Raw genomic sequence first — 27,232 nt, 5'->3', positions numbered from 1 at the left:
TGGAGTTCTCTCTCTTGGCCAGTGTCAGAACCAGCTTTGTGTTTGAATTTATAATTGTGTTGGTACTGAATAGTATTAATACTACTCTAATTGTTATGAGCTGACAAAAAAAGAATAGGGATGGGCTTAATATGCATATGTGTCAGGTCAAAACATAATAATAATATGGTAAAACCAGGATTTTACAGTAGTTTGAATAAAGAAAATTGGAGAGAGAATTCATTGTTCACCAGCATCAGTTGGTATAGGAATACTAAACTCAACGTGGCTGTTTCCCATTTGTACCAGAATTATGAGAGTAAGATTTAGTTTGATCAAAATACTATTATTAATCATATTCAATCACTGTTAATTTAAATTTTATTGATTTTGTAGTTTTGTATTTAACTTACAAATTTATTTTTGTTTTATAATCCTGTAAGTGCTTTGAGCATAAATAGTTTATACCTACCAGTTTTATGTCTGTATTTAAGTATTAAGTAACATTATAATGAAAGTTAATATTTGGAGAGACCATGTTTACACCATTTCCAACTTTGAAAAGTTGAACATTTACTGAACACATTACTGAAATTTGAGAAACTGTCAGAAGTTCAGAGAGGCTTTCCAAGTGCCATTGAAATCATTGTGTGCCTAAGGTCGATTCCTAAAATTCACTTTTATTTTTATTTATTTTTTTGTAGTGTTTATATTTGAGAGAGAGAGAGAGAGTGTAAGCAGGGGAGAGGCAGAATAGGGAGGCAGAGGATCCCAAGCGGGCTCTGTGCTGACAACAGAGAGCCTGATGTGGGGCTTGAATTCACAAACCATGAGATCATGACCTGAGCTGAAGTTGGTTGCTTAACCTACTGAGCCACCCAGGCACCCCTAAAATTCACTTTTAGTAATAGTAATAGCAGGGGTGAGATGTTAGAGGACAGGAGGAGAGTTAAGTGTAGCTCTTGGTAACCTATCCTGGAAATTTCTTGCCACAGTCTAGCTTTTGCTAGTTTGATTAATTCTTGGCATTTTACTACTGAGACCAGTAACTCATCTTCTTTGAGTAGATGCCTCCTCCTTCACTTCTTTTTATTGTTTTGTTGTGTTGCTTGTGGATTATTTGTATGACCTCACCCACTGTCCCTGTTGTCCTGGGGTTTTCCCTGTCTGGTTTCCAACTATATTTTGCTGTCCTCTTGCTCTTAAACCGTAGCTTATCTCAGTTTCCCCCTCATTCCCAGTCATGGTCATGGTGCGTCCCTTCATCAGAGTTAGGCCTTCCCCCCACCCCCCTGCCTTTTTTTAGTTGTAATTATGGAAACTGAAGAAAATTAAAAGATTCAAGTAATCTCAATTCTACCATAAAACAGAAGTATTATTTTGACATTTCTGGAAACATGGTTGATTTGAAAAAATGTATTTCATTTAGGAGAAATATAGTAAAGGCATTTCATGTTTTCTATTAATATATATGAGTACAATTAAGTTATGATATGAAGGTACTTTAACATTTGAGAACATTACCAGCTTAAAATCCTTTCAGATGGATAAATATCTTCTATTTTTTAGGCCTTTCTATTATTGAACTGATTTTATCAAGTGCTTTTATTTTTACTTATTTATTTTAAAAAATTTTTTTAATGTTTATTTATTTTTGAGAGAGAGAGACAGAGCACGAGCAGGGGAGGGGCAGAGAGAGAGGGAGACACAGCATCTGAAGCAGGCTCCAGGCTCTGAGCTGTCAGCACAGAGCCCGACGTGGGGCTCAAACCCACAAGCTGTGAGATCATGACCTGAGCTAAAGTCGGATGCCCAACCGACTGAGGCACCCAGGCGCCCCTCAGATGCTTTTAGATAATCATTTTTTATTATTTGATTTGATTTGATAATCATTTTTGAAAGCACAACAACTTAATGCCTTGTATTCAAGATTGTATTTAGAACATCCCTTTTTATCCTTATAGAAATAAATTCAAGGATTCTTAAAAATTAAAGAGTTTATAAGACAACATTTGAAAGTAGAAACCTTTTTCTCTTTTTCATAAAGGTGCTAGATTTTTGTAGAATTATGAATTTATTGAACTCAGCTTTCTTTGTTAGCCAAAAGAATGTTTTTCTAAGTAATGGAAATTGGAATGTAAGATTACATGTAAGTTAGGAATCAATAAATAGTAAATCACCATCAGAGTATAGTATAATTTATGTGATTGGATCCTAAGAATAGTTACAGAACAAAACAGCTATCATGCCTGCTCTGTCACCTTGGAAAATGTCAAAAAGAATAAGGAAAAAAATTAAAATTGTGCTGAAATGCAGAAGTCTGTCTGCAGATTAATTCTAACTAGCATCCATAGGGCATTTGTGGCCACTCTGGAGGACAGCATACATGTTGCGCTTGTATTCTTAGTGCTTGTTTTTGTATACTGGTAATACATTCTAAATACACTTCAAAAGATTACTGTTTACCTAACATCAGTGTTTTATGTGTGTATTTAATGTTCTTAATGTCTATTCATGTTTTGCTCAATAATTTTTTATGAAAATAAACTTTAAAAATACTTAAAAATTTCCTAATATTATGGTTATATGGGATTGCATATCTGTTTTTCTTCAACTCTTATTTTCTCTCTGGGTTGCTGTAGCTATTTTAATGATGAGAGATATTAAGTTGTACATTTTTTTTGTTTATTGATTGAAACTAATGATTTCTTTGAAAAGTCACATAAAAAGATCTTAATTATTAAGGAAATGTGTTTCTTCATTTCTATGAAATAAACCCTTGTGTGACTGTCCCTAGCGTTCATGAGTAACCGAAATGTCCGTTAACCTAAAAGTTTTATGGAAATTCTAAGTGATTATGTTTGAAAATTTGCAAGCGGATGAACTCCTTGATTAGGTTTTTGAAATAACACCTATTAATATGCAAATAATTTGTCATATATTGTAACTTTGCTGGATTTATTTGAAAGAAAAATTCAAATGGAATTGCTGCTCTGATTAAGATTTTTAAATGCAAAGTTACTTTTATTTTTCTTTCTTTTACAGACTGACAGAAATGTGACTGTTCTCTTTCTCAGTGAAATTGTTTGGGAAAAGTTTCGTCCAAATACTGGGTGCTTTGAGCCATTTGTCTTGTATTTCCCTGATTATAGCATAGGTAAATTTTAAAACTTTGTTTTGACAAATGATATTCACTAAAATACTTTTTGTTGTTTGAAAGATTAAGCTAGCATATTCAAATGGGAATACTTTGATGTCTTAATCTGTTCGGATTTGCTGCCAATCTCAAAAATGTAACTGTACTTACAGAGGTTTTAGTTTGAAACTGTGAAGGGTTATTCTTGTATAGTTGTTGAAATCTTTTGAATGAGTATTTCTCACATATTTGTGTTAATGGTGTATTTTCACATTTTTAGTCAGTATAGTAAGATGTATATATTGAGATTGTAACTTCCATGCAAGTAAGTATCAGACTAGGTTGGCAAAGCACGTTTAAATTGTATGAAATCTTTATTTACCATGTACTTGGGTTAAGTATTATGTGGAGTGTATCTTTTGCCTTGGTAAATCTCATTTTTCATTACTGTTTCTCTTACAGTACCAACTACTAGGCCTTGTGTTTATTTCTTTGTGGCTTGTATTTAATCTTAAATTTCATAGATCTTGATTATTTTTGTCTTTGGAAGAACACGGTGGCTTTTTGTATTGCTGAGTAGTTCTGTAGATTAGTATTGTGTTGTCACTATACAAACAGGATACTTCTGACTCAAAGTTTACAAATGTGAAGCATAAAGTGATTAGCAGGCTATGAAAAAATAGCATTTCTTGACCTTGGCCTCATTAACACTAGCCTCTGAACTAATCAGCTGTAAACATTCATTGTTAAGATAAACACATTTTTGCCTGTTTTCACAAGAACAGCAATCAAATAACACCTTGCCTTAGCTAATTAACTGAGAGAGAAAAAAGGAACCCAAAATAAATGGAGCCCTTATTTTCAGTAGTTTCTCTTCCATGAAAATTGCAAAATAGGGAGAAGAGAAAAGGGTAGGAAGAAAAGGAATAAATCAAAGGATTTCAATAAAAAAATTCTTTGTACCTGTGTCATCACCGTTCAAAGTTAAATTTTTTTATGACCCATGTTAGGTTTAAGTACTGAAAAATTACTTACAGATTCAAAAAAAAATTTTTTAACATTTATTCATTTTTTGAGAGAGACAGTGAGTGGGGTAGGGGCAGAGAGGGAGACATAGAATCTGAAGTAGGCTCCAGGCTGAGCTGTCAGCACAGAGCCCGATGTGGGGCTCAAACTCACAGGACTGCAAGATCATGACCTGAGCTGAAGTTGGATGCTTAACCGATTGAGCCACCCAGGCACCCGGTACTGAAAAATTATTTAGAATTTAAGAAAAGTAATTTTTTTTTCAACGTTTATTTATTTTTGGGACTGAGAGAGACAGAGCATGAACGGGGGAGGGGCAGAGAGAGAGGGAGACACAGAATCTGAAACAGGCTCCAGGCTCTGAGCCATCAGCCCAGAGCCTGACGCGGGGCTCGAACTCACAGACCGCGAGATCGTGACCTGGCTGAAGTCGGACGCTTAACCGACTGCGCCACCCAGGCGCCCCAAGAAAAGTAATTTTTAAAAAAGCTGGTTTTCTACATCTTAGTGAAGTGTTAAAGTATGGTATAATGAATTGTAGAATTTTATTTAAAATTTTAGACAGTAAAGATATGAAGCCTCATTGATGAAGAGAATTTGAGGACATAGTTAATTAAAGTGATTGTGCCAATTTCAGAGAGCATAGGCTAATAGGTTTTTGAAAAGTATATAATAATGGGGCCATGTATAATCTGATTATTTAATTGAGAGCCTTCTACATACCAAGATTTTTTTAAAAAGCAAAACCCCATAATCACACAAAAAGTCATTCAAAAAGGAAACATTAATTGATAAGCCAAATTATAGTTTGAGTAAGCATGGAGCAGGAACAAAGGAATAATCTTAGTGGCTAGTGTCATCCAATCATAACTTGATACACATGCCATCTGTAAGAATGGTGTTTGAAGTTCAAGATGCCCTCTCCTCTCAGCAGTGATGATTAGGGGCCCAGTTTGGAATTCTTGTTTTCTGATCTCTACCACATACAGACTACTCATCTTTTGGTAGAGCATTTTTTTCCCCCTTCTGGTGGATTATAATTCACTTTCATCAGATGTTTGGTTTGGTTACTGTATCATTCATTCAGGATAAGTTATGCTCCAATAAGCAATCTGACAATCTCAGTGATTTATAGTTTCCCATTCTTAACAACCTTTGTGCAGTTGTTGTCTTATGTTTTTCTTATGCATTTATTATAAACCTCATATTAAATTATTATTTGGACTTGAAAGAAATAAAAAATCTTTTATTGTTTATCCTGCTTGAGATGTGTTGAGCTTCTTGGATATATGAGTGTATAGTTTCATCACCTTTGGAAAAATTTCAGCCCTTATTTCTTCAAATAGTTTATCTTTGTTCCCCCACCCACTTTCCTTGCCTTTTCCTGAGACAGCATTACATGTGTATGAGACCCCTTGATATTGTCTCACCGAGTCCTTTTACTTATTTACATTTTAAATCTATTTTCTTTGTGTTCTATCTGGGATTTTTTTTCTCTGTGTCTTTAAGTTCACTAACTTTTTTTCTACAAGTGTCTAATCTGCGGTTAATCCCATCCAGTGGAATTTTTCATGACAGATCTCATGCTTTTGTTTTCCTTTGTATTTTTGAGATGATGACCATGTTTATAATAGTTGTTTTATATCCTTGTTCACTGATTCCATAACCTCTTTTATTTTAGGTTTCTATTGACTAATTTTTACCTATTCTAGGTATTAATTGTATATGTAGTAATTTTTAATTGAATAATAGATATTGTGTTTTTTGTTGTTGTATGTTGGGTACTTTTCTAGGAAGCACTTAAGTTTCTTGAAGATATATCTGACTCTTTTAAGGTTATTTTTAAGCTTTTTTGAAGGGATGCTCTAGAGTAACCTTTATTCCAATGGTAATTTTAGCTCTACTTCTGTGACATAGCCCTACTGGGATTTTTACTGAAAACCACGTGTTTAGCATAGTTTCTTCATTCTGACTGGTGGCAGTATGAATGATATATAGTTCTCTGTGAGCTCTGATAATTGACTGACACCTCTCCACTAATTGTTTTACCCCAGAAGTTGTTTTTGCTTGGCCTATGGGGTTTTACTCTGTACATGTACAGATTGGTATTCAGACAGGAGTGAAAGGGAGCCACTGTGGAGATTTCTGGAGCTCTTTCTCTCCATAACTCTTTCTCATACTCCGCTTGGCAAATTCTAGCTACCTTAGGTCCCTCTACTCTGATCTTTGATTTCTCAATTCATTGGGATTAATGGCTCCTTTTGGAACTTTTCTGTATCATAGTTCTACAGTTACCTCTTGTTGGAAAGCCTGGCCTGGTGATGGCTCATTTGTTTCCTTTTTCTCAGGTATCACAACCTTTTTTGCATATTGTTTGATGTGTGAAAATAGTGTTTTTCTATATTTTGTCCAGTTTCTATATTTTGTCCAGTTTTTCTATATTTTGTCCAGTTCTTTATTACAGGAGAGTATTTCTGGACTCTTTTTCATGACTAGAAGCTGAAGTCCCTCTTCAAGTTAGACATGGTTGTTCTTTGTGTGTTAAATTATACTTTGATAGTGAAATTTTAAGACAACAGAAGACCAATCCAGTGGTTTCTGCTTCCCTTTATTTACTACCTGTTTGTGCCCTGTTTTCAGCTTTCCATTAGAGATGGGATTTTTCCATAAGTTTGAATACTCCCAGGCAATTAGAGCTTCCATAACATAGACTTGTACTCTGCAATTTTGCCTGTAGTCTAACTAAGCAACTGGTCTGCTTTTATAGCAACACAGTGAGATCTCTCATTCTTATTAAGACTTTTGTCAGGATTGGGCCAGTGGTAACATCTAATCAACTTTCATGTGAGGTACTCAGGGTCACCGATAAGGAGGATCTGGATAGAGATGGTCCGGAGGAGCTTAGGAATGCAGTCTGAGCTGGAGACCTGTTTTCCAGATTTCCTCATCTATGCATCTGTAGACCATCATTTTGCCTGTGTATATTCATCTGTCTGACCATCCATCCCTTTTCTCTTTCCCTCTCTTCTCCTTTTTTCTATCTATCCAGTTATTTGGCATCTTATATATATAGATAATTTTATCTCTGAGTCTTAAGGCACCTTTTAGAGATTTTCCTTGTATCATCAAATATTTTCCCATGCATAGTTTTAAAAAGCTTAGTAACATTAAATTTAAAAAGTCCTATTAGAATGTAAAAATACATAGACTCCAAAGTCAAGCTTTGGACTTTGTGTATTCTTCAGTGGTTGTGATATAAAAATGCATGTAGTAACACTCTCCTGTACAGAATCCTTTCAGGGTAATATTCCAAGTATGTAACTGGGCTTTCGAATGTGCTGTTGTGTTTTTTTCTTGTTTTTGTTTTTGTTTTTGTTTTTTTGTCAGCCTTATCTAAGAAGGACCCCCTTAATATAGCTATATCTATGTTTCCCTTTACTTGTAAGTATTGCAAAAATCCTGAACCTGTGGAACTAGGTTTAAAGTACTAGTCACAAAGATCTCCTAACTGAGGAGTCTAAAGAGACCATTGCACCAGGGAGTCAGAGAGAATTGCAATAGGAATGAATGACTAATTGATTCCCGGGTACTTACACCTGGGAAATTTTGAATAGTGGGTGGTTGTTTCTCTTTAATTAAAAAAAATTTTTTTAATGTTTATTTATTTTTGAGAGATAGAGACAGAGCGTGAGCAGGGAAGGGGCAGAGAGAGGGAGACACAGAATCTGAAGCAGACTCCAGGCTCCGAGCTGTCAGCACAGAGCCCGATGCCATGCTCGAACTCATGAACCACGAGATCATGACCTGAGCCAAAGTCATATGCTCAACCGACTGAGCCACCCAAGCGCTCCTGTTTCTCTTTAATTTTAATTGTGCTTCTACAATGTGGTATTTCCAGCAGGATAAAATAAAGTTTAGGACTCTAAACATGTGATATTGTATAAAGCATTTAAGATATAAGAGAAGAAAAATAGAGATACCAAAGTTTTAGGAAGAAAACATGATTTATAAAAGGAGGAATGACAAGATAATTTTCATAAAAATACAGGAATTCTTTTTATTTTTTAAAAAATGAAGAGCATTTTCCAGTTTGGTGGTCATTTATGCAGTACCCCTTTTTTTTTCTAGTTGATTTACTTAATAGGCAGAAAAATAGAATATATTATTTTTCACCTTTGATACTGATTTTGCTTGCAAAGGTTCTTGAGATTTTCTTGGATGTGATTGTTTAATATTTGTTTTAAGCAACATTTTGTAATTTTTAAAGAATAGTAGATTCTTAATTCTTTTACTTCAGTTTGAAAAGTTGTGTTACTTTCCTAATCTCAAAAGTTTTCTTACTCCTTAATAATTGCCTGGCCTGTATATTTATTGTTTTATACCTTTGTAATAAAATTCTAGAAGATATAACTGGAGTTCTGGGTTAATCCTTAAGTTCATTTGTGTCTTTTGAACAGGGAACCTTCAAAAGATCTTGTCGCATGATCATCCTCCAGAGTATTCAGCTGATTTCTATGCTGCCTATATTAATATTCTTCTTGGAGTTTTCTATACCGTCTGCCGAGATTTGAAGGAGCTCAGACATCTGGTGAGTGAACATTTTACTTAAAAAAAAAAAGAAAAGACTATCTTTTAATAATTTTTCCATGTAGAAATGGTGTGAGGTAGGCTAGAAGCTGAAAATTTATTCTGGAAATTTGGATTTGGCCTTTTGAGGCTCCCATAAGTAGGTGGAAGCCTGTGCCTTAGTACAAACTGCAATATAATCAGAAAACCTTCATTCATCTTTAGTTATGTCTTCTTGTTCTTCCTTAGGAGTATTTTTTGTTTCCTTCCTTCTCTTTTTCTAATTACAGAAAATGTAGAACTTCACTAAAATCAAAATGAGAAATAGAAAGGAGGTATAAAAGCTGAGTAAGAAATTTAATATCTTTTACTTTTTTTTGTAACACATTTCTTTTAGGTTTTGTGTATGTAGCGATAGTGGTCTGGCATCTAGATCAGCTTGAGAATAGAAGCCTTAATTATAGGTCTTTCATGAGGCACTGACCTTGAGTTAGTAATATTTATATAAAAGGTTACTTTTAATATTTACATAAAAGAGTACTTAAGACACTTAAAAGAGTAGAAAAACTTTATATTTTACAGGCAGTTTGGAAAGTGATCATATGTACTTTAATTTTTCTTTGATCTTTCGACTTTTTAATTGTCTGGATGTGTCTGGAAGGGGAAGAGGCAAGAATATCCGGTTTCTCTTTTAGAAACCTTCCATTAATACTAAGATTTTGTCTACATTTAGAGAAAGTAGTAATATATCTAAGGCTGAAACACAGTTACTTTGAAAGGAACAGATTCTGTAAGTTTTAGCATATTTTCTTTTTCTCTTTTCTCTGAAAAGAATCACTTAGAGGGATTAAGTATATGTTTGAATGTGTGTTCAAGACAATGTAGAAGAAGGTGACTGTGTAAAATTGTGTTCACATATAATATGTTTTTCTGAGTTTTAGATTTTAGGCTTCTGATTTAGATGTAGATTTCAAGCATCTTCTGAGTAGGGAAAAAACAAAAGGCAAACTTTTCTAGGTTCAAGCTCATCACTGACATCTCTCCAGCAATTGAATGTCTTGCATCCCTGGCGCCCAAAAGGAAATGACAACAGAGGGGCTTAGAGAAAGAAGGAAGGGTCAGTACACGGTCCTTGCATGACATGTAGTTAGGAAGAAATACTCCTCTGCCTGCCATCTTGTCTGGTAACCTGTGGTTACCACAACCTAGATGTCCTTGAATCCTGTGCGAATCTGTGCCAGCAGCCATTTAAAGTAAATCATGAAGTGTAAGAAGAAGGATTAGTTAAGGAACTATTTCCACAAAAATAAAATGTAAGAAAATATATATATTTGAATATGGTATTTTATATTGTCCTTAGGTTTTACTAAGAAATATTTAGGGGTGAGATTACAAAGTTGTTTTTGTTGTTGTTGTTGTTACTCTTCTATCATGTTCGTAAGCTTGAAGTATGGTTTAAGCTTTTACTACTACTAGTAATACTAGTAAATATAAGAAATAATCTGTAAGCACTGGAGAAAAAAATAGCAGTGTTCTTATTTTCCTCCTTATGTAGAACATAGCATAATAAAGATACATTTTCCTTCAAGTGGATACTCTTATTTGTTTCAAACTTTGTAAATGGCATATTTATTGAAAGTTTAATAAATCACCTGCAAAAATTCTTTTCAGGCATCTTTTCTATGTTTATGCTTTTGAATTTGCCTTAGAAATTATTTCTTTAAGTATTATTTTTCTGGAGGCTAGGTCTGGAGGTAGCACAAGAATATTCATTTAGGTTTGTCTTCTCTGACAATCCTTAATGATATTCCTAAAAATAGTAATTAAAATTTTTAAAAGGATCAATTGAGGAAGTTATTTTTATACTTATATATAAATGCCAAACACAGAATGGTTCATTTTCTAAAATTTTCTTGCATGATCTTTTTAAAGCAAATCTGTCACACATCAAGTTTATTGTATTTTAAACTTTTTTCTCCCTAAATATCAGTATTCTTAGAGATGACTCAGAAAAATTAATTGCTTTAGGTAGAGCTTAGTAATCTTTTAGAGTGCAATTCCAAGTTTCTGATGCTGTTTTTGTTGTTGTGTTGTGTTGTTTGGCCCTGTGGCTTGTGGTGTTGACTAGTGACAGTGGCTAAGAAGAGATGCCAGATAACTGAAGTATATTTGATGGAATGAGCAGAGGAGTTATATTGAAATACCTTAGCTCTGCTGCTTACCACTATGTTATGTATGTAATTTTATGTATTTCAGTTTCCTCATTTCTAAAGTTGGTGGGGGTGGGGGCGGGGGGGGCAGGAACAGACCAAGAATACATGCCTCAGATGAGTTTTGTGAGTATGAAATGAAATACTTCCTATCAAAATGCTTATAAAAATGTTAAATGATATTATTGGTAACACTAAGCCATTTGAACAAATATTCTTCTTTTAAAATACAAATAGGGGGGCTCCCAGGTGGCTCTTTTGGTTAACTGTCTGACTCTTCATTTCAGCTCAGGTCATAATCTCAAGGTTTGTGGGTTCGAGCCCCGTGTTGGGCTCTATGCTGGCAGTGCAGGGCCTGCTTGAGATTTTATCTCCCTCTCTCTCTGTCCCTCCCCAACTCATTCTCTCTCTCAAAATAAATAAACTATAAAAATAAAATACAAATAATTTCTGAGAGGATCATTTACCTCTTGTGAATTATTTTAGTGAAATTTTAACACAGCTGGTTTTCATGTATCCAGGGCCCAGCAATTCCTAGGGAATAGATGGTTTGATCTTAGTTTTGAGCAGGGGTCCCATGGATATTTGGAGAGTGGGAAGGGGTGGGTACTGGGCAGCAGGCCAGTGGAGGGAGCTGGTGTGGAGACCCTGCTCCGAGTACAGGCAGTCTTCTGCCTTGCGCATAACTCCACTGTCTCACATGCAGCTGACCAGCCTAACGTAACTTCTGCTTCAGTCACGACTCTTTCGAACCTCAAATTCTTTCATGTGTTTTTCAAACACTTTTTTTTTTTAATGAGGAAGACATTGTCACAATTCTGAAATGGTTGTAGATTTGTCCCCTTGCCCTCAGTTGACTCATACACAGTACACATGAATGTGTTTTTCTTATATATTAGTTATTTTCGCTTATTTACGATATGATTGTATGGTAGGGAAAAATGATCCCTGAGATCTAAAATAAATTAGATTATAAAATTTTGCAAATAAGAATCATGGGGTCTGGCTCCAGAGTATATGCTCATAATCACTATATTACAACTACCTCTTCGATAATAGCCAATTTTATTGAGTAGTTATTGTGTGCTGGGTACTGTTCTAAGCCTTTTTCCAACGTTGACTCAATTCTCAACATCAACCCTGTGAAGTAAGGCATTATCATGAATCCTCATTTTACAGATGAAGAGACACACGTTTGTCATTACCAGCTGTATGTTCTTGGGCAAGTTACTTAACCTTTTTGACCTTGAGTTTTTTCTTCTGTTCAGTAGGTACAATACCTGCCTCAAAGGAATTTTGTGAGGTAAAAAAAAAAGGGTGGGAAGCACATGTACAATGCCTGATAGTTGAAGGGGGAGTAGTTAAATTTAGTTCTCTTCCTTCCTCTGATGAGCAAAGACTCATGGACTTAAAAATATGCTGTGATCTTAACTATGTCCAAGAACATATATCATAGCTTGGGAATGGAGACCGCTAAAACTGCTGTAGGTTTGTGTCGTATGTTAAAGTCATATATTGAAGAAACAGGAAGTTTGAGGGATGATCTGGCAGAACAGCTATCATTCCACTGATTGCAAGATTTGGTTTGACAAATGGCAGGGGTAGTGGGTGCCCTTCACCATTTTTTTATATTTTTATACTGATTGATTTATGAATGAGGATGTCTTCGACATAGAGAAGAGCTATTCTTTGGTTACAAATACTGAAGGGGGAGGCAGAGTCTTTAATTAGGAGAAATAACCTAGTTAGGTTTGTTTTTCTTTTGTATTTTCTCAACTTTTTGATGAAAGTGTAACATAGGTATAGAAAAGCACAGAAACCATACCTATGTATCTCAGTGAATTATCACAAAATGAAAACACATGTGTAAATAAAACCAAGTCAAAAAGTAGAAAACTACCAACATCCAAGGAGCCCACTTCATGCTTCCTCCCAATCTCACCTCTTCTTCCTTCCCCAGAGATAATCACTATCTTTGCTTCTAACATTAAAGGTTAGTTTTGCCTGTTGTGGAACTTCATCTAAATGGAAACATACAGTATGCATTCTTTTTTAATCTGTCTACATTTGCTCAACATTTTGAGATATTCATCCATGTTAAATGAAACTGGAATATTTTGAGTAGTCCCGTAATCGTCTCTAGACTGCAAGAAGTGATATTTAGCTGGTTTTCCCAGTTGGACCTTTATAGGGTACCTTTATATTTGGCCTAATTGAGAATTATTTTTATATCAGAACCATATTCAGTGGCACTGGCATGTTAATAGCTTGCTCTCATTATTTTATTAGACTCTTTACAAAATGATGAAAATATTGGATAGTTTCAAAATTTAAGAGCGATTTCTAATTTACAGAAAAATTACAAGTATAGTAAAAAGAACTTTTCCTCCTTTTTCCCAATCATCTGAGATTAAGTTTGTGACCTGATGCCCATCACCTCAAATACTTTAGTGTGCATATCCTAGAAAGACATTCTTCCACGTAAGTACAGTACAACTATCAAAATGAGAAAATGGACTCCTTGCTACAACCCAATCCTTAGACACTAGTCAGGATTTGACAGGTGTCACAATAATGTGCTTCAGAGCAAAAGAATCCAGTTCAGAATCATATATTGCATTTAATTGTTAAATTTCTTGAACATTCATTTGGAACAGTTCTTTAGTCCTTGACTTTCATGGCCTTGAGACCTTTGAAGATTATAGAACAGTTTTGTAGAATCACCTTCAGTTTGGATTTGTCTAATGTTTGCTTATGATCAGATTCAGGTTATGCATCTGACAGGAGTATCACAGAAATGATGTTTTGTTCACATTACATCCTATGAGGTATTACAGGATTTCATGTTATTTCATCACTGATAATGTTCACTTTGATGATTTGATTAAGAGGTTTTTTTTTTTCTTTGTAATATGTGTTTTGTGGGGAGGTACTATAAAACCTTGTAAATATCTTGTTTCTCATAAGAATTTCAACCTAATCATTTTTTCATATCTGTCTGGCTTCAGATTATCATATGTTAAGATAGTGTGATTACCAAGGTAGGTATCACCTAATCACATGAGCCCTTTAAAGCAGAGAGTTTTCCATGGTTGATCAAAGAAGGGGAAATCAGAGATTGGAAGCATACTTTAACTTCTCTGTAAGATGGGGATGATAAAAATAATGTCTACCTCATAGGATCATTCAGAGGATTAAGTGAATGATCGTATAGAGAATGTAGAGCACTTAAAATAGTAAAACCTGACACACCGTAACACCTCGTTGCCTGATTGAATTAATGTTAGTACAAATTTTCTCAGTTCTGATTTTCATTCCTTTTAATGTTTCAGAGATAAAATGTGGGTATTTATAAAAAAGGCAGAAGAGTTCAGACATTATTTCTACTTGCCCTTGGAATATTAGAATATTTTTTACATTTATACTTCAACATGTGTATTAGTGTTCTATTGCTGCGTAACAAATTATTGTAAATTTAGTGGCTTAAAGCAGTAGATATTTATTAGCTCATAGTTCTCTAGGTCAGGAATCCGGGCATTATTGCTGGCTTCTCTGATCAGGATATCACAGATGAAATTAAAGTTTTGGCTAACTGTATCCTTAGCTTGAGGTTTTGGGGAAAATAGCTTCCAAGCTCATTCAGACTTGACAGAATTCACTTCCTTTGGCTCGAAGAATGAGGTCCAGAACTGTCTTGCTATCTGTCAGCCAAGTCTCAGACTTCCTAGAGAGCACCTGTATTCTTTACCACATGCCTTTCCATCCACCAGCTTGCAAGGGTGTGTTGACTCTTAGACACCCAATCTCTGACTTCTGTGACTGGCTACAGAACACTTTCTGTTTTTGAAGAGCTTGTGTGATTAGGTCAGACTCATCTGATTATCTCTTTATTTTAACTCTCCCATAAATAGTACAGTCTTTGGGACTTTAACTGCATCTACAAAAATCTTTCACAACAGTACCTAAGATAGCATTTGATTGAATAACTGAAAGAAGGTGTGTGTGTATATGAGGGGCTGGCAGTCTTGAGGGGCTGTCTTAGAATTTTTTTTTACTACAATATACATGTATCAGATAATTTTCTAACAAGTAATTTCAAATGCAGTAATGGAATTTTGCTGAAAATCTCACTGAGGGAGAGTTTGAAGTTTTCTAAATTGCCTATCTCTGTCTTATGGCAACCTAGTCATTATGCATAATAGATTATTTTGCCTCTTAAAGTATTGCAAGTTTTTTTCTGCAATATAAGGGAAATAGTCTCTCGGTTTCACCTGAATCAGGCTTTGATAACATTGTGCCTTTATTGGTTTAGAAGTTCCCAGAACATCTCACAAATCCATGATCATAATTTCAGGCAGTGGAGTCTGTGTGTGCCTGTAGGCAGATTATATTTTGCTTTCTGGGTTGACAAGTGGGTATTATAAATGTGCAGTTGTCAGGAGTAAGTGAGATAACAGGTGGCCATAACTAACTCTTGATAATTTTGTTTCTCCTGTCACAATTATGAGCATAAATATTTGCTGAGCACACTGTCATTTCTTAATAAAGTTATCCCCCACCCTTTTTATTAATGCAACCAGTTAAGAGTAAAATATACGCCTAAAAGTTAAGGAATAATGGGGAGATAAAAATGGGAATGTTCGGTGGGAGTAAAAATTTATTATATCAAAAAATCATCTAAAAATTATTTCTGTTTGGGCTTTGGAATAATTTCTGTGATTTTATTAGCAGCCTTTTTATTTCCGTTCTCTAGGTGGTTGGGAGGGCAGTTTAAAATACCAGTGGACCTGAAGGTAGATATTGATCTAAATAATACTGAGACCTGTAATTACTTATATTTGAGGATTAATATAGGAGAAATGGGTATAACATTGGAGAGCACATTTGAATGTTAATAGCGAAAGTTGTAAAAAGTATTTTGTATTTGAACAGATGATTTTGTTTGTGAAACTCCATGTTAGTGTGGACTAGGATTTGTAGACTTGCTTAAATATAGAGATTGTATTTGGACAGTTAAATTGTACCATTATAATCATATAGTTTTATATATTCAATAAGTTCTTATGGAATGACATGGGGAAAGTACTGACTTACTAATGTAAAACTGGAAAATAGTCTCCTAAAATTATCTTTATTACCTTATTACCACCATTTGTAAATGATTAAGTCTATATTTTAATGTTTTGGCCAAGAAAAAAAAGCAGCCAACTTGTTTACCAGTTACTACTAACATTATGACCTATCAGTGTTATTAAGCAGTGTTTAGATCTGAAAACCTGGAACTAAGTTAAGTGAATTGGCCCCTCTATTGGCTTCATATTAACAGAATTTGGAAGATTTTTCTGCACTAAACATTTGCACTTTGTGGAGTAAAATAGGAAAAACTGTTTCAAGGATCAGTTCTTAGCTCTCTATTATCTTCTGAATTTGAGGTTGTATAGTTAATGCATTTATGTATATCTTTCTCCAGGCTTCATTACTGAATCATTTTAATATGAAATATTTGTGATCAAATTAATATTAATAAATGGCAACAGCATGTTTTTTTATCAGTTTGCTTGAACTACATCTCAGTATAATTCCAGTGTTGATTCATGGAAAACTGTTAAGTAATAATGATTAATTAGTGCTTTCCAAACTTCGGAATACATAGCATTCCTGGAGTGATTGTTAAAACATGGATTCTGGATGTCATTCTTAGCGATTGTGATCTAGTATGCCTGGCATGGTGCCAAGAATTTGAATTTATAATAGTCTCAGGTAGTGTTGCCAATCACATAATTTTGAATTGTACTGAATGAGATGATGTTTGATGTGTGAGAATGTTCAAACCTTGGAAAATAACAGGTTAATTCTTTGGGCTCATGGTATTTTATTAGGTTCTTTGTGGCATAATTAATGTGCTAAAATTACAAATTATGCTTTGCTATATTACTTTATATCTTGAGGTTAATACATTAGGCAGTATTTAGCCAATTAAGGAGTATTTTACATGTTGTTTTACTATCATTTTTGATATTTGCTGTTTTATAATCTATAAAACATTTTACTTGAGTGCTTATATTGAAGTAAAATTGCCTAAATTCTAATAAAAATTATACTTGGAAAATAATTCCTATTTGTGGTGGATAAGTACCTTTTTTCTTTTTTCCCCTTTATTTACAGGCAGTACTTAATTTTCCTAAATATTGTGAGCCTGTGGTTAAAGGAGAAGGTAACTATGTAATTTTACTTATTAATACTTGTTTTGAAAGAATTTGTGTAAGATTTGAATTTTTGTAATTTTCTCCCATTTGGGGTAGCAAATGAACGTGATACTCGCAAGCTCTGGAGAAATATTGAACCTCATTTGAAGAAAGCCATGCAGACTGTTTATCTCCGGGAAATATCAAGGTAATTTTCTATTTAATGTGTATATAATATTTCTATATCTTTAGTTTGGATATTTTGTCTACTACAGTGTTTTCCTTTACCTGCTTCACAATTAGGAAAAAATTCATGAGTTTTGAATCATTTCTTCTTATTTTGGGGAAAAAAATTTTTAACCAGTATGTTACACAATTTGAAATAAGGCATATGTCTCACAATTAGTAATTTTTTTAAGTCTGGAAAGCTACAAGAAAATCAACTTCAGCTTTGTTTTTTATTTGTGTTAGATATTTGAATAGTATAATGAAAATTTGATTATTAAAGCAATGTGTAAATTAAATCACATGTCTATATTTGTTATTAGACTTTCATAGTAATGAAACAGGAGATGTGGTGACATTTAGTGCAGGTGGAGGAACAGGGTTTTGATTTCCATCTCAGCCATTTTCTGCCTTGTGTGGTCTTAGTCTCCTAAAAACCCTCTAGGCCTCAGTTTCCTCCTCTAACAATCCTTACAAGATTTAAATTATTTGTGAATAATAAATAGGTGATAGGTTAAGCCTCAGTTGGAAAGCAATATAGTAGTATAAAAACATCAACAGCACTGTGTGCTCTCCTCACTTTCTGGTCAGTAGTGTTATCATTTTTCTCTCATAAATATCTTGGTCTGTAACTCCTTTTCTTTACTAACTTTGCTCATTTAATTAGCTGATTAAACTGTAATTCAGGTAGAAATGTAATCGTTTCTGAATAAATAGAAAAATTACAAACATACTGTTATTCCTCTTTTCAGTAAAAAGTCATTTGAGGGGCACCTGGTGGCTCAGTTAAGCATCTGACTTTGGAGTTTGAGCCCTGTATTGGGCTCTCCACTGACAGCTTGGGACCTGGAGCCTTCTTCAGATTCTGTCTCCCTCTCTCTCTGCCCCTCCCCTGCTAATGCTCTGTCTCTCAAATAAAACATTAAAAAAATGACATTTGATGAGGATTTTCACAAGTCCCAGAATAGAAAAGCTTGTGATGTGCTCTTTTAAAGATAGAAAAATTTGGATGCTTGTTGGAATGATTTTTATGTAATGCTGGAAGGACTTAGAGTTTCCCATAGGACAGTGATGGCCACATAAATCCGGTTTTCTTCACAAGATCAATAAGGAGAGCAAATATAGTTTTTGCTGGTGGAGGGAGGGTCTTGAGGTTGATGGCTGCTGATTGGTGGTTGCTGTGGGATGGGTGTGACAGTTTCTTAAGACAGCTGTGAAATTTGCTGCATTTTGTTGACTGTTGTTTGGTATCATTTTACCCACAGTAGAACTTTCAGAATTGGAGCCAGTCCTCTTAAACCCTGTTGTTGCCTTATCAACTAAGTTTATGTAAAATTCTAAATGCTTTGTTGTCATTTCAAAAATCTTCCTAGCGTCTTCACCAGAAGTAGATTCCATCTCAAGAAACCACTTTCTCTGCTCATGTATCAGAAGCAACTCCTCATCTGTTAAAGTTACATCATGAGATTGCAGCCATGCAGCCCCGCCTTCAGGCTCCACTTAACATCCTAGTTCTCATGCCATTTCCACCCCGTCTGCAGTTATTTCTTCCATTGAAGTATTGAACCCCTCAAAGTCGCCCATGAGGGTTGGAATCAACTTCTTCCAAACTCCTGTTCATGTTGATATTTTGTCAGTGAGCAGTGAGTCACATGTTGAAAGCAGTCTTTTCTGAGCAGATCTCAACAGTAGGCTTAAAATGCTCAGTAAACCATGCTGTAAATAAATGTGCTGTTATCCAGGCTTTGTTATTCCATTGACAGAGCACAGGCAGAGTTGATGAGCATAATTTTTAAGGGCCTTAGGATTTTTGGAATAGTCAGTGAGCATTGCCAGCTACATTAGCCCCTAACCAGAGAGTCAGCTCTCTCGCTATGAAAGTCCCAGATGACATCTTCTTCCAGGAGAAGGCTGCTTCACCTGCACTGAAAATCTGTTGTTTAGCCACCTTCATTAACGATCTCAGCTAGATCTTCTGGAGAGTTACTCCAGCTTCTACATCAGCACCTTTTGCTTCACCCTGCACTTTTATGTTATGGAGACAGCTTCTTTCCTTGAGCCTCTTGAACCACTTCAAGAGCTTCAAACTTTTCTTCTGTAGCTTCCTTGCCTCTCTCAGCCTTCATAGAATTGAAGAGAGTTGGGCCTTGCTCTGGATTAGGCTTTGGCTGAAGGGAGTGTTGTGGCTGATTTGATCTTCTGCCCAGACCGCTAACACGTTCTCTATAACAGCAATAAGGCTATTTTCCTTTCTTATCATTCATGTGTTCACTGGAGTAGCAGTTTCAGTTTCCTTTAAGAACTTTTCCTTTGTGTTCAAAACATGGCTGTTTTGTGCAAGAGGCCTGGCTTTTTTCAGCCTACCTTGGCTTTTGACAAGACTTCCTCACTGAGGTTAATCATTTCTGGCTTTTGATTTAAAGTGAGAGATGTGACTTTTCCTTTCACTTGACCACTCAGAGGCCATTGTAGGGTTATTAATTGGCCTAATTTCAGTATTATTGTGTCTTAGGGAATAGGAAGGCCCAAGGAGAGGGAGAGATGAGGGAATGGCCAGTCAGTGGAGCGTTTAAGTTTCCCATCTTATATGGGCACAGTTTGTGAACCCCCGAAACAGTTACAGCAGTAGCATCAAAGATCATAACAAATAGTGACGAACAAATTTGAAGTAGTATGAGGACTATCAAAATATGACACAGAGACATGGAGTGAGTGGTTGCTGTTAGAAAATTGGTGCTGATAGACTTGCTTGATGCAGAGTTGCCACAAGCTTTCAACTTGTAAAAAATGCACTGTCTGCAAAACACAGTAAAGTGAAGCATGATAAAATGAAGTATGCCTGTATCTCTGTAATTTTCAGCTCTGCTTGCAGATTTGGGATATTCAGTTCTGATCTGGCATTTATTTTTATATTAGCATTTTAAAAGCTGAGTTAGAGAGTTTGAGAGGGTCCTTACAGATCATTGCATCTAACTGCCTTATATTTTGGTGAGAAGTATAATAATTTATTCAAGGTCATACAGCTAAAACTTCGGTCTCCCAGGGCAGTCTTTTTACTGCACCATAGTGTGTTTCCTAATGAATTTGATTTGTCATATTCTCACTTCATATTCTTAACAATATTTGAGACTGTTTAATAGTTTTAATTGCAAGTAAGGTCAGAGGGGACAGTGGAGATGGCATGAACTTTGCACGCGTTCTACAAGGAATCAGGTCTTAGCTCCATTACTGACTGGCTGGGTATACTTGGGCAACTTAACCTGTGGGCCTCAATTTTCTGCTGTAATGGTACTTATTTTAAGAGATTGTTATGGAGTTAGAAATAGTGTATAACAGTTGCATCTAATATTCTAACTGAAACGTGGGGAGTTTTACTGAAGGATAGGTGATGTTATTTATTTTTTGGTGCTTTCTGATAGCTTTAAAATTATGATCAGGAAAAGAGATTAAAAATTAACATCTGAGTATTGGGGCACCTGGGTGGCTCAGTTGGTTAAGCATCTGACTCTTTTTTTTTTTTTTTTTCAACATTTATTTATTTTTGGGACAGAGAGAGACAGAGCATGAACGGGGGAGGGGCAGAGAGAGAGGGAGACACAGAACTGGAAACAGGCTCCAGGCTCTGAGACATCAGCCCAGAGCCCGACGCGGGGCTCGAACTCACGGACCGCGAGATCGTGACCTGGCTGAAGTCAGACGCTTAACCGACTGCGCCACCCAGGCGCCCCAAGCATCTGACTCTTGATTTTGGCTTGGGTCATGATCTCACAGTTTGTGAGTTCGAGCCCTGCGTTCGGTTCTGTGCTGACAGCGTGGAGCCTGCTTGGGATTCTCTCTCCCTCTCTCTGCTCCTGCCCTCCCCCCCCCCGCCCGCAAATAAATAAATTTAAAAAAATAAAAAAAAAATTAAAACTAACATCTGGGTGTTGTTATGTAAGGTTATATTCTAATATACAGTCAATGATTTTGTTGAGACAGGTATATATTGCATATGTATGTTGTTTGTAAGGAAATTGATTATTTTCTTAAATCAAATTTTTAGTTTTTTCTAGGACTGTCTTAAGTCCAGTATATTGATTTCATATATTTTCAAACCATTATTGCTCTTCTGTCTTCTTTCAGTTCACAGTGGGAAAAGCTACAGAAAGATGACACAGATCCAGCACAACTGAAAGGTATCCAAGGAAGTGTTGAGACAGTTACCAGAGACATTTCTTTAATTGATTACTAGTAACTAAGATACTGATGTTAATACTAAATTTAGCATCAGTCAGTAAACAGTGTGACAGAAAAGACTTTACAAACTACAGTGATATTTTAATGAATGATTTTTTCTTAACTGAAGCTCCAATTAATGAGAGGAAATAATTCAAATACCAGTTTCTTTTTTCTCAATGTTGGATTACATCCTGTAAAAATCAAGCAGTTTAGTTTCTTTAAATGCTTTTGTTCAGTTGTATGACACAGTTTTATCTCAGTATATATGTACTTCATGAATTTTATGTGGACCCAGTTTGGAGGATGCGGTTCTGTTTAAAAGCTTTCTGCTTTTCTTTTCTTTAAAGAAACTATCAATTTGGATTTATCTCCATAGAACAACTTTTACTTAAAAAAAATTAAGCGAGTATCAAAAATAATTCTTATTAAAAAAAATAGATCACTGGCTAAAGGTTGGAGAAGCGGTGTAAAATTAAGTGGTGTTGCAATTCTGTTTTATCTGTTTTGGTTTCTAAATGCTCTAGATGCCATACAAGTGATTTCCAGTTGTGTGTTCCGATGGAAAGAAATAGATGCTGGCATTAGAAAACCTGTAGTGATTGGTCTGCACTATTCCCTGACTCTACATTCTTGAGTCCACCTCAGTGTCCTCATCCAAAGAATGTCGAGCTTTAAGTAACTGCAAAGATTCAGAGACCCCTAAGTAAGGCACCTAGCACAGTGTCTGACACATACTAGATATTCAGTAAATAGCAGATTCCTTCCTTTTCTGTACAAATCAATGCCATTTGACTGGCTCCTTTGTTTTATTTATCAGTTCATTTAGTTTTTTTTCCTTTGTGCAGGATACTTTAAGGATACCACAAAAACAGATATAGTTCCTTCAGCAAAGAGTATAGCTTGGTAAGAGATATAATTTATGTATAATTAATTATTAATACAGGTATAAAGTTACATGGGCCATGAGTTAAATATTCAAAGTAGGAATTCATAGTAGGGACAGATTTTCTACTTTTGGTGTGATAAGAGAGCTTCAGGAAAGGCTTAATGGAAAATGTGGCTTTGAAGGGCTGCATGGATAGGATTTAGAGTTCAGAATAGGAGGAGCTAAGCAAAAATAATGAAATGAGCAAGCATATGACTAATAGTGATATTCACTACCACTGCTGCCATCATCATTATATTGACACAGGGAGTAGGTCATTTTTATAAGAGAATACCATATATGGAAGTCAAAAGGTAAGTGAGAAAAGATAAGAGAAACTTAATGGTAGCCTCTTCAATGCCTTCATCAAAGTTTTTCGTTGTGTAGGTCTCTCAGCATATACTCATGTGGAACTTCCATATTACTCCAAGTTTATTCTCATTGCTGCATACCTCGCTTCATACAATCCAGCAAGAACTGACAAGAGGTTCTTCCTTAAGGTAATAATTATTTCTTTGTTTCTGAAGATTTTAGGAATGTTTTGAAATTTCTCAACACCTGTAAATTTCTCAGGGGTAGAGATTAGAATAAGAGATTGCTAAATATGTGGAGCGCCTTGGTGGCATAGTCAGTTGAGCATCCACGTCTTGATTCTGGCTTAGGTCATGATCCCAGGGTCATGGGATCGAGCCCCACATTGGACACTGGGCTAAGTGTGGAGCCTGCTTGAGATTCTCTCTCTCCCTCCTCTCCCTTAGCCTCTCTCCCCCACTCGTGCTCTCTTTCTCTCTCTCTCTCTCTCTCTCTCTCTCTCTCTCTCTCTCTCTCTCAAAGAAAGAGAGAAAAAAAAAGAGATTGCTAAATATATATTTAGGACATATTCTTTAAAGGCTCTAAATTAAGGTCATAATCTGAATGGGAAAAATAGGTAGTTTCACAGAAGAGTTCACATATACCTTAGGTAATAACTCTAGGTTTAAAAATATATATATAAATAAGGTTTTGTTTAAAGTATGAGAGATGGGAATAGTTTTAAGGGTGCCATCTACTCTGTACATTGATATACAGAACATTCAGAAGCCCCTTCTGCATGTACATTAGTTGGAGAAATTCCACTTTGGAATTGTTTTCTTTTTGAAAACATGTATGCAATTTGATTTATTATTAAATGTATTTGTAGTAAGTTTTTATTTGTTGTTTTGTTTATCTCCCTACTAGTTTTTAGTTTCATGAAAGCAAAGAACACATCTTTTTTTCCCACTGCTAAATCCCAAGTGCCTAACTAAATGTTCTCAATCAGTGTTTCTTATGCGAATTAGTAGCCTGCCTTAAGGGATGAATAAAAACCCCTTTATCTTTGGAAGTTTTTTTTTTTTTATGGAAACAAATAATGCTGTACTAAGTCAAAATATTAAGTAGTTTTAGGAAGCATCACTATTTTATTTTAACACCTTATTTCTTTACATGCATAAGTAATCTCATATACAATCTAAACCTAAGTCAGAGCAGCCTAAAATATGTTATTTTAGGTGGTAATAAATAAGAAAGTCTAAGATAACGAAATTAGTACCATGTTTTCCATTATGTTTTCTGTTTTTATGGAGTATTACCTTTTTTTCTATCTTAACAGTTATTTTCCTTAATTGCAGCATCATGGGAAAATCAAGAAAACCAACTTCCTAAAGAAACATGAAAAGGTATTTACATTTTAACGTCTCTGTTAGAAAGAACTCATGAATTCAGGATATGATAGGACGTGAATGTGTGCATTTAGTAGTCATTTGGATGTAAGAAGTTATTTATTGATAAGGTTCCATATTTTGTTATATTGAATATAGTGACAAAGGCATATCCCAGTGAGCTGATACTAGAGATAAAAGTGTGTTGACAACTTCTTTTAGAGAATTCATAGATGAGAAGATTATCCTGGAATATTTAACTAAACACAGTTGGTTTTCCTCTTTTCCCCTTTGACACACCCACAAGAACAACATTAAAGAAATACAGAAGGTGAATGAATAGGTAAAGAGTAAATGTGAGACCTGCACAGTTTGGAACTGTGTTACAGGTACACGCACAGGTGACTAAGCCTCCAGACAAGGCTGCCACCTAAGCCCAAAGCAAGCAGATTTGACCAAGGAGTCTGGAACAGTTTAGGAATTAGAGGCTCTGAGCACCTTGAAGGGAGGGGTGTGGGACTAGATCAAAGTTGACGGAAGGAGCACTGGGCCTGCTCAGATCACTTGTTCCACTCTCTGTGCATTTAAACCACTGCTGCTTTTCTTGGCAAAAGATGAAGTTCGACCTGTAAACTTTGTACCACAGAAGCTGTGAGTTTTGTTTCTCACTCCCATTCTCACAAGCAGTGTTCCTCAGCCTCCTAAATTGATAGTGTTTTCTCAGGACTTTGAGGACATCATTTTGCTGTCTTCTGGCCTTATTGTTGCTGCTGAAAAATACACTGTTAGTCTGTTATTCCTTTGTTGATATCTGTGTTTTTCTCTAGCTGCTTATAAGTCTCTTCTTTAACTGTAGTGTTTTTTGGTTTTTTGCTTTTGTTTTTTTTTCTGTTTCACTGTGGTCAATCTGGGATTCAAGTTTTTACTTGGGATTTATTTTCTTTCCTGAATTTGAATAATGATACCTTTATTCAGTTCTGATGAATTAACTCTTCAAATAGTGCCTTGTTCTCTTTCTCTCTAACATGTCTTCCTGAGGCACTGATTAGACTTCCCACTGTGTCCTCTTTGTTTCTTCAGTCATTCTCATTCTTCATTACCTTTGGTCTCTGTGTGCTGTGTTCTGGATGATCTCTTCAGTTCTGTGTTCTGACTCTCTCTTTGGCTTTGTCTATTTTGTTTACATCATCTTTGTGACTCCAGTAATTTTATTTATAATTCTTAGATGTTTCATTGGTTTATTTCAAGTCTGATGACTTTTATATTTTTCCTAGTCATATTTTTCTTTAACATAAATATATTTTATGTTCTCCTTATATTCCAGTATTAGAAGACCTTATTGGTCTACTAATTTTCCATTTTCTATTTTTGCTGACAAAATGCCTTGTTCCTGAATATTTTATTATTTTTAATTGTTGACCAAACTTGGTCATTTGGAATTTTTGAAGCCTGAAGTGTGCTCTTTAGAAAGGTGTTACATTTACTTCTGTGCAGGCATTTAAGAGCACCAGTAACCTGTGATCATTTGAAATTCAGTTCTTAGCCTTGTGGGTGGGATTTCAGACTGCAGAGATACTGTGAATTATACTCCCACTCCCCCCATCAGCATTAAGCCCTACTTTCTAGTTGAAATCTCAGAGAAGACTTTTTTCCTCTCTTCACACAGAGTCAGAGTTTGACAGGGAAATTTCCTTACCGAATACATTTGCTTGGCACGGAAAAATTCTTCTGGTATTGCCTCTTCACTGAGACATCTCTGATTGGGTTTTCCACTATAGGCATATTGTTGATTTTGTACCCTCTTTCTTATGTGTGTGGTTACTTTGGGTCATAAAGGATTGATAGGAGAGAGTACTTACAGCTGGGGTGGTCAGGGAAGGATTTGTGGTAGGCCTTACATATGAATGGGTGCTCAAGAATGGTGAGGATTGGATGTGCAAAGATGGGAGAGGAGGCCATGCCACTTGAGGAAATGATTGGAGCAAAGAAGCAGAGATAAAAAATGTAGGGTATAAAAGAAATAATGAAATGTAATTGGCTGAAGTGTCCGGTGAATTTCAGACAAGTCATTTGAGGCCAGATTATGGAGGAATTTTGTCAGTCACCAGTTCCTTAAGCTTAAGGGAAGGAATCTTATCTCTTCATTTCTGTATCTCAGGACTTGGTGGTTATTTGCTGGGTGTTTACAAATGAAGAAAATTGAAGAATGAATACAAGACTGAGAGTTTTAAACCTATTCTTTAGACTTAGAAAACCATTTAAAAATTTTGAGGTGGAAGATGTATGCGTGCTGGTCATCAGTGAGGACTGTGAAGAGCTAGCGCTCAGACCGCCCCTGTGGAATGAGTGGATTTGTGCAGGTCCGTGAGAAGGACGGTCTTGACGGAGGGAACTATATGAGCAGAGACCTCCTGAAAATGTCTCTAGTTGTAAAGGAACTCTAGTTCAAGCAGTAGTAGTAGTTGTTGTTGTTGTTTTCCTCTTCCTCTTCCTCTTCCACCTCCTCCTCCTCCTCCATTTATTTCTTCTGAGAGAGAGTGAGCAAGTGAGCATGAGTGGGGGAGGGGCGGGGGGGGGGAGAGAGAGAATCCCAAGCAGGCTCCATACTATCAGCACAGAGCCCAACACAGGGCCTGAACCCACGAACCATGAGATCATGACCTGAGCCGAAATCAAGAATCAGATGCTCAACTGACTGAGTCCCTTAGGCACCCCTGAACTCTAGTTCTTCTTACTGACTTGAATTTTATAATAGCCTCTTTTGTCTTTGGTTCATGTCGTTTTAAAATCTGACCTTAACTGAAACTGTACAGTTTTTAGTTTATATTTTTGTTCCCTCTCCTCCTGAAATCTTGATTGAATGCTTATTTTATGCCGAGCACTCTGCTGGATGCTATGGATATTGCGGAGAGCCGAACAGCCATTGTCTGTGCCCTCCTGAAGCTCTCAATCTAATCAGGGCATCAAACCTTAAAAAGCAAACCACATGAATAATTATTGTAACAGTTGTTTTGAAAATATTACTCGGGGCGCCTAGGTGGCGCAGTCGGTTAAGCGTCCGACTTCAGCCAGGTCACGATCTC

The 27,232-nt window shown here is 35.7% G+C and overlaps 1 protein-coding gene across 3 annotated transcripts in view; it reads left to right on the top strand.

Annotated features, from left to right (window-relative positions):
• ORC5 (origin recognition complex subunit 5) overlaps positions 1-27,232 on the top strand; it is a 147,705-nt gene that overhangs the window by 15,912 nt on the left and 104,561 nt on the right. For all 3 annotated transcript variants that reach the window (XM_040472871.1, XM_040472872.1, XM_040472870.1), the window contains exons 5-11: positions 3,025-3,136; positions 8,599-8,729; positions 17,083-17,131; positions 17,220-17,310; positions 21,450-21,502; positions 22,858-22,970; positions 24,120-24,167. In XM_040472871.1, coding sequence (XP_040328805.1) covers positions 3,025-3,136; positions 8,599-8,729; positions 17,083-17,131; positions 17,220-17,310; positions 21,450-21,502; positions 22,858-22,970; positions 24,120-24,167 — 597 coding nt within the window. The remainder of the gene's footprint in view (positions 1-3,024; positions 3,137-8,598; positions 8,730-17,082; positions 17,132-17,219; positions 17,311-21,449; positions 21,503-22,857; positions 22,971-24,119; positions 24,168-27,232) is intronic.

The sequence above is a fragment of the Herpailurus yagouaroundi genome, unplaced genomic scaffold (genome assembly GCF_014898765.1).
Source record: "Herpailurus yagouaroundi ecotype Mexico unplaced genomic scaffold, PumYag 100, whole genome shotgun sequence".
Taxonomy (NCBI): Eukaryota; Metazoa; Chordata; class Mammalia; order Carnivora; family Felidae; genus Herpailurus; species Herpailurus yagouaroundi.
This window is presented reverse-complemented; position numbering and strand designations above follow the sequence as displayed.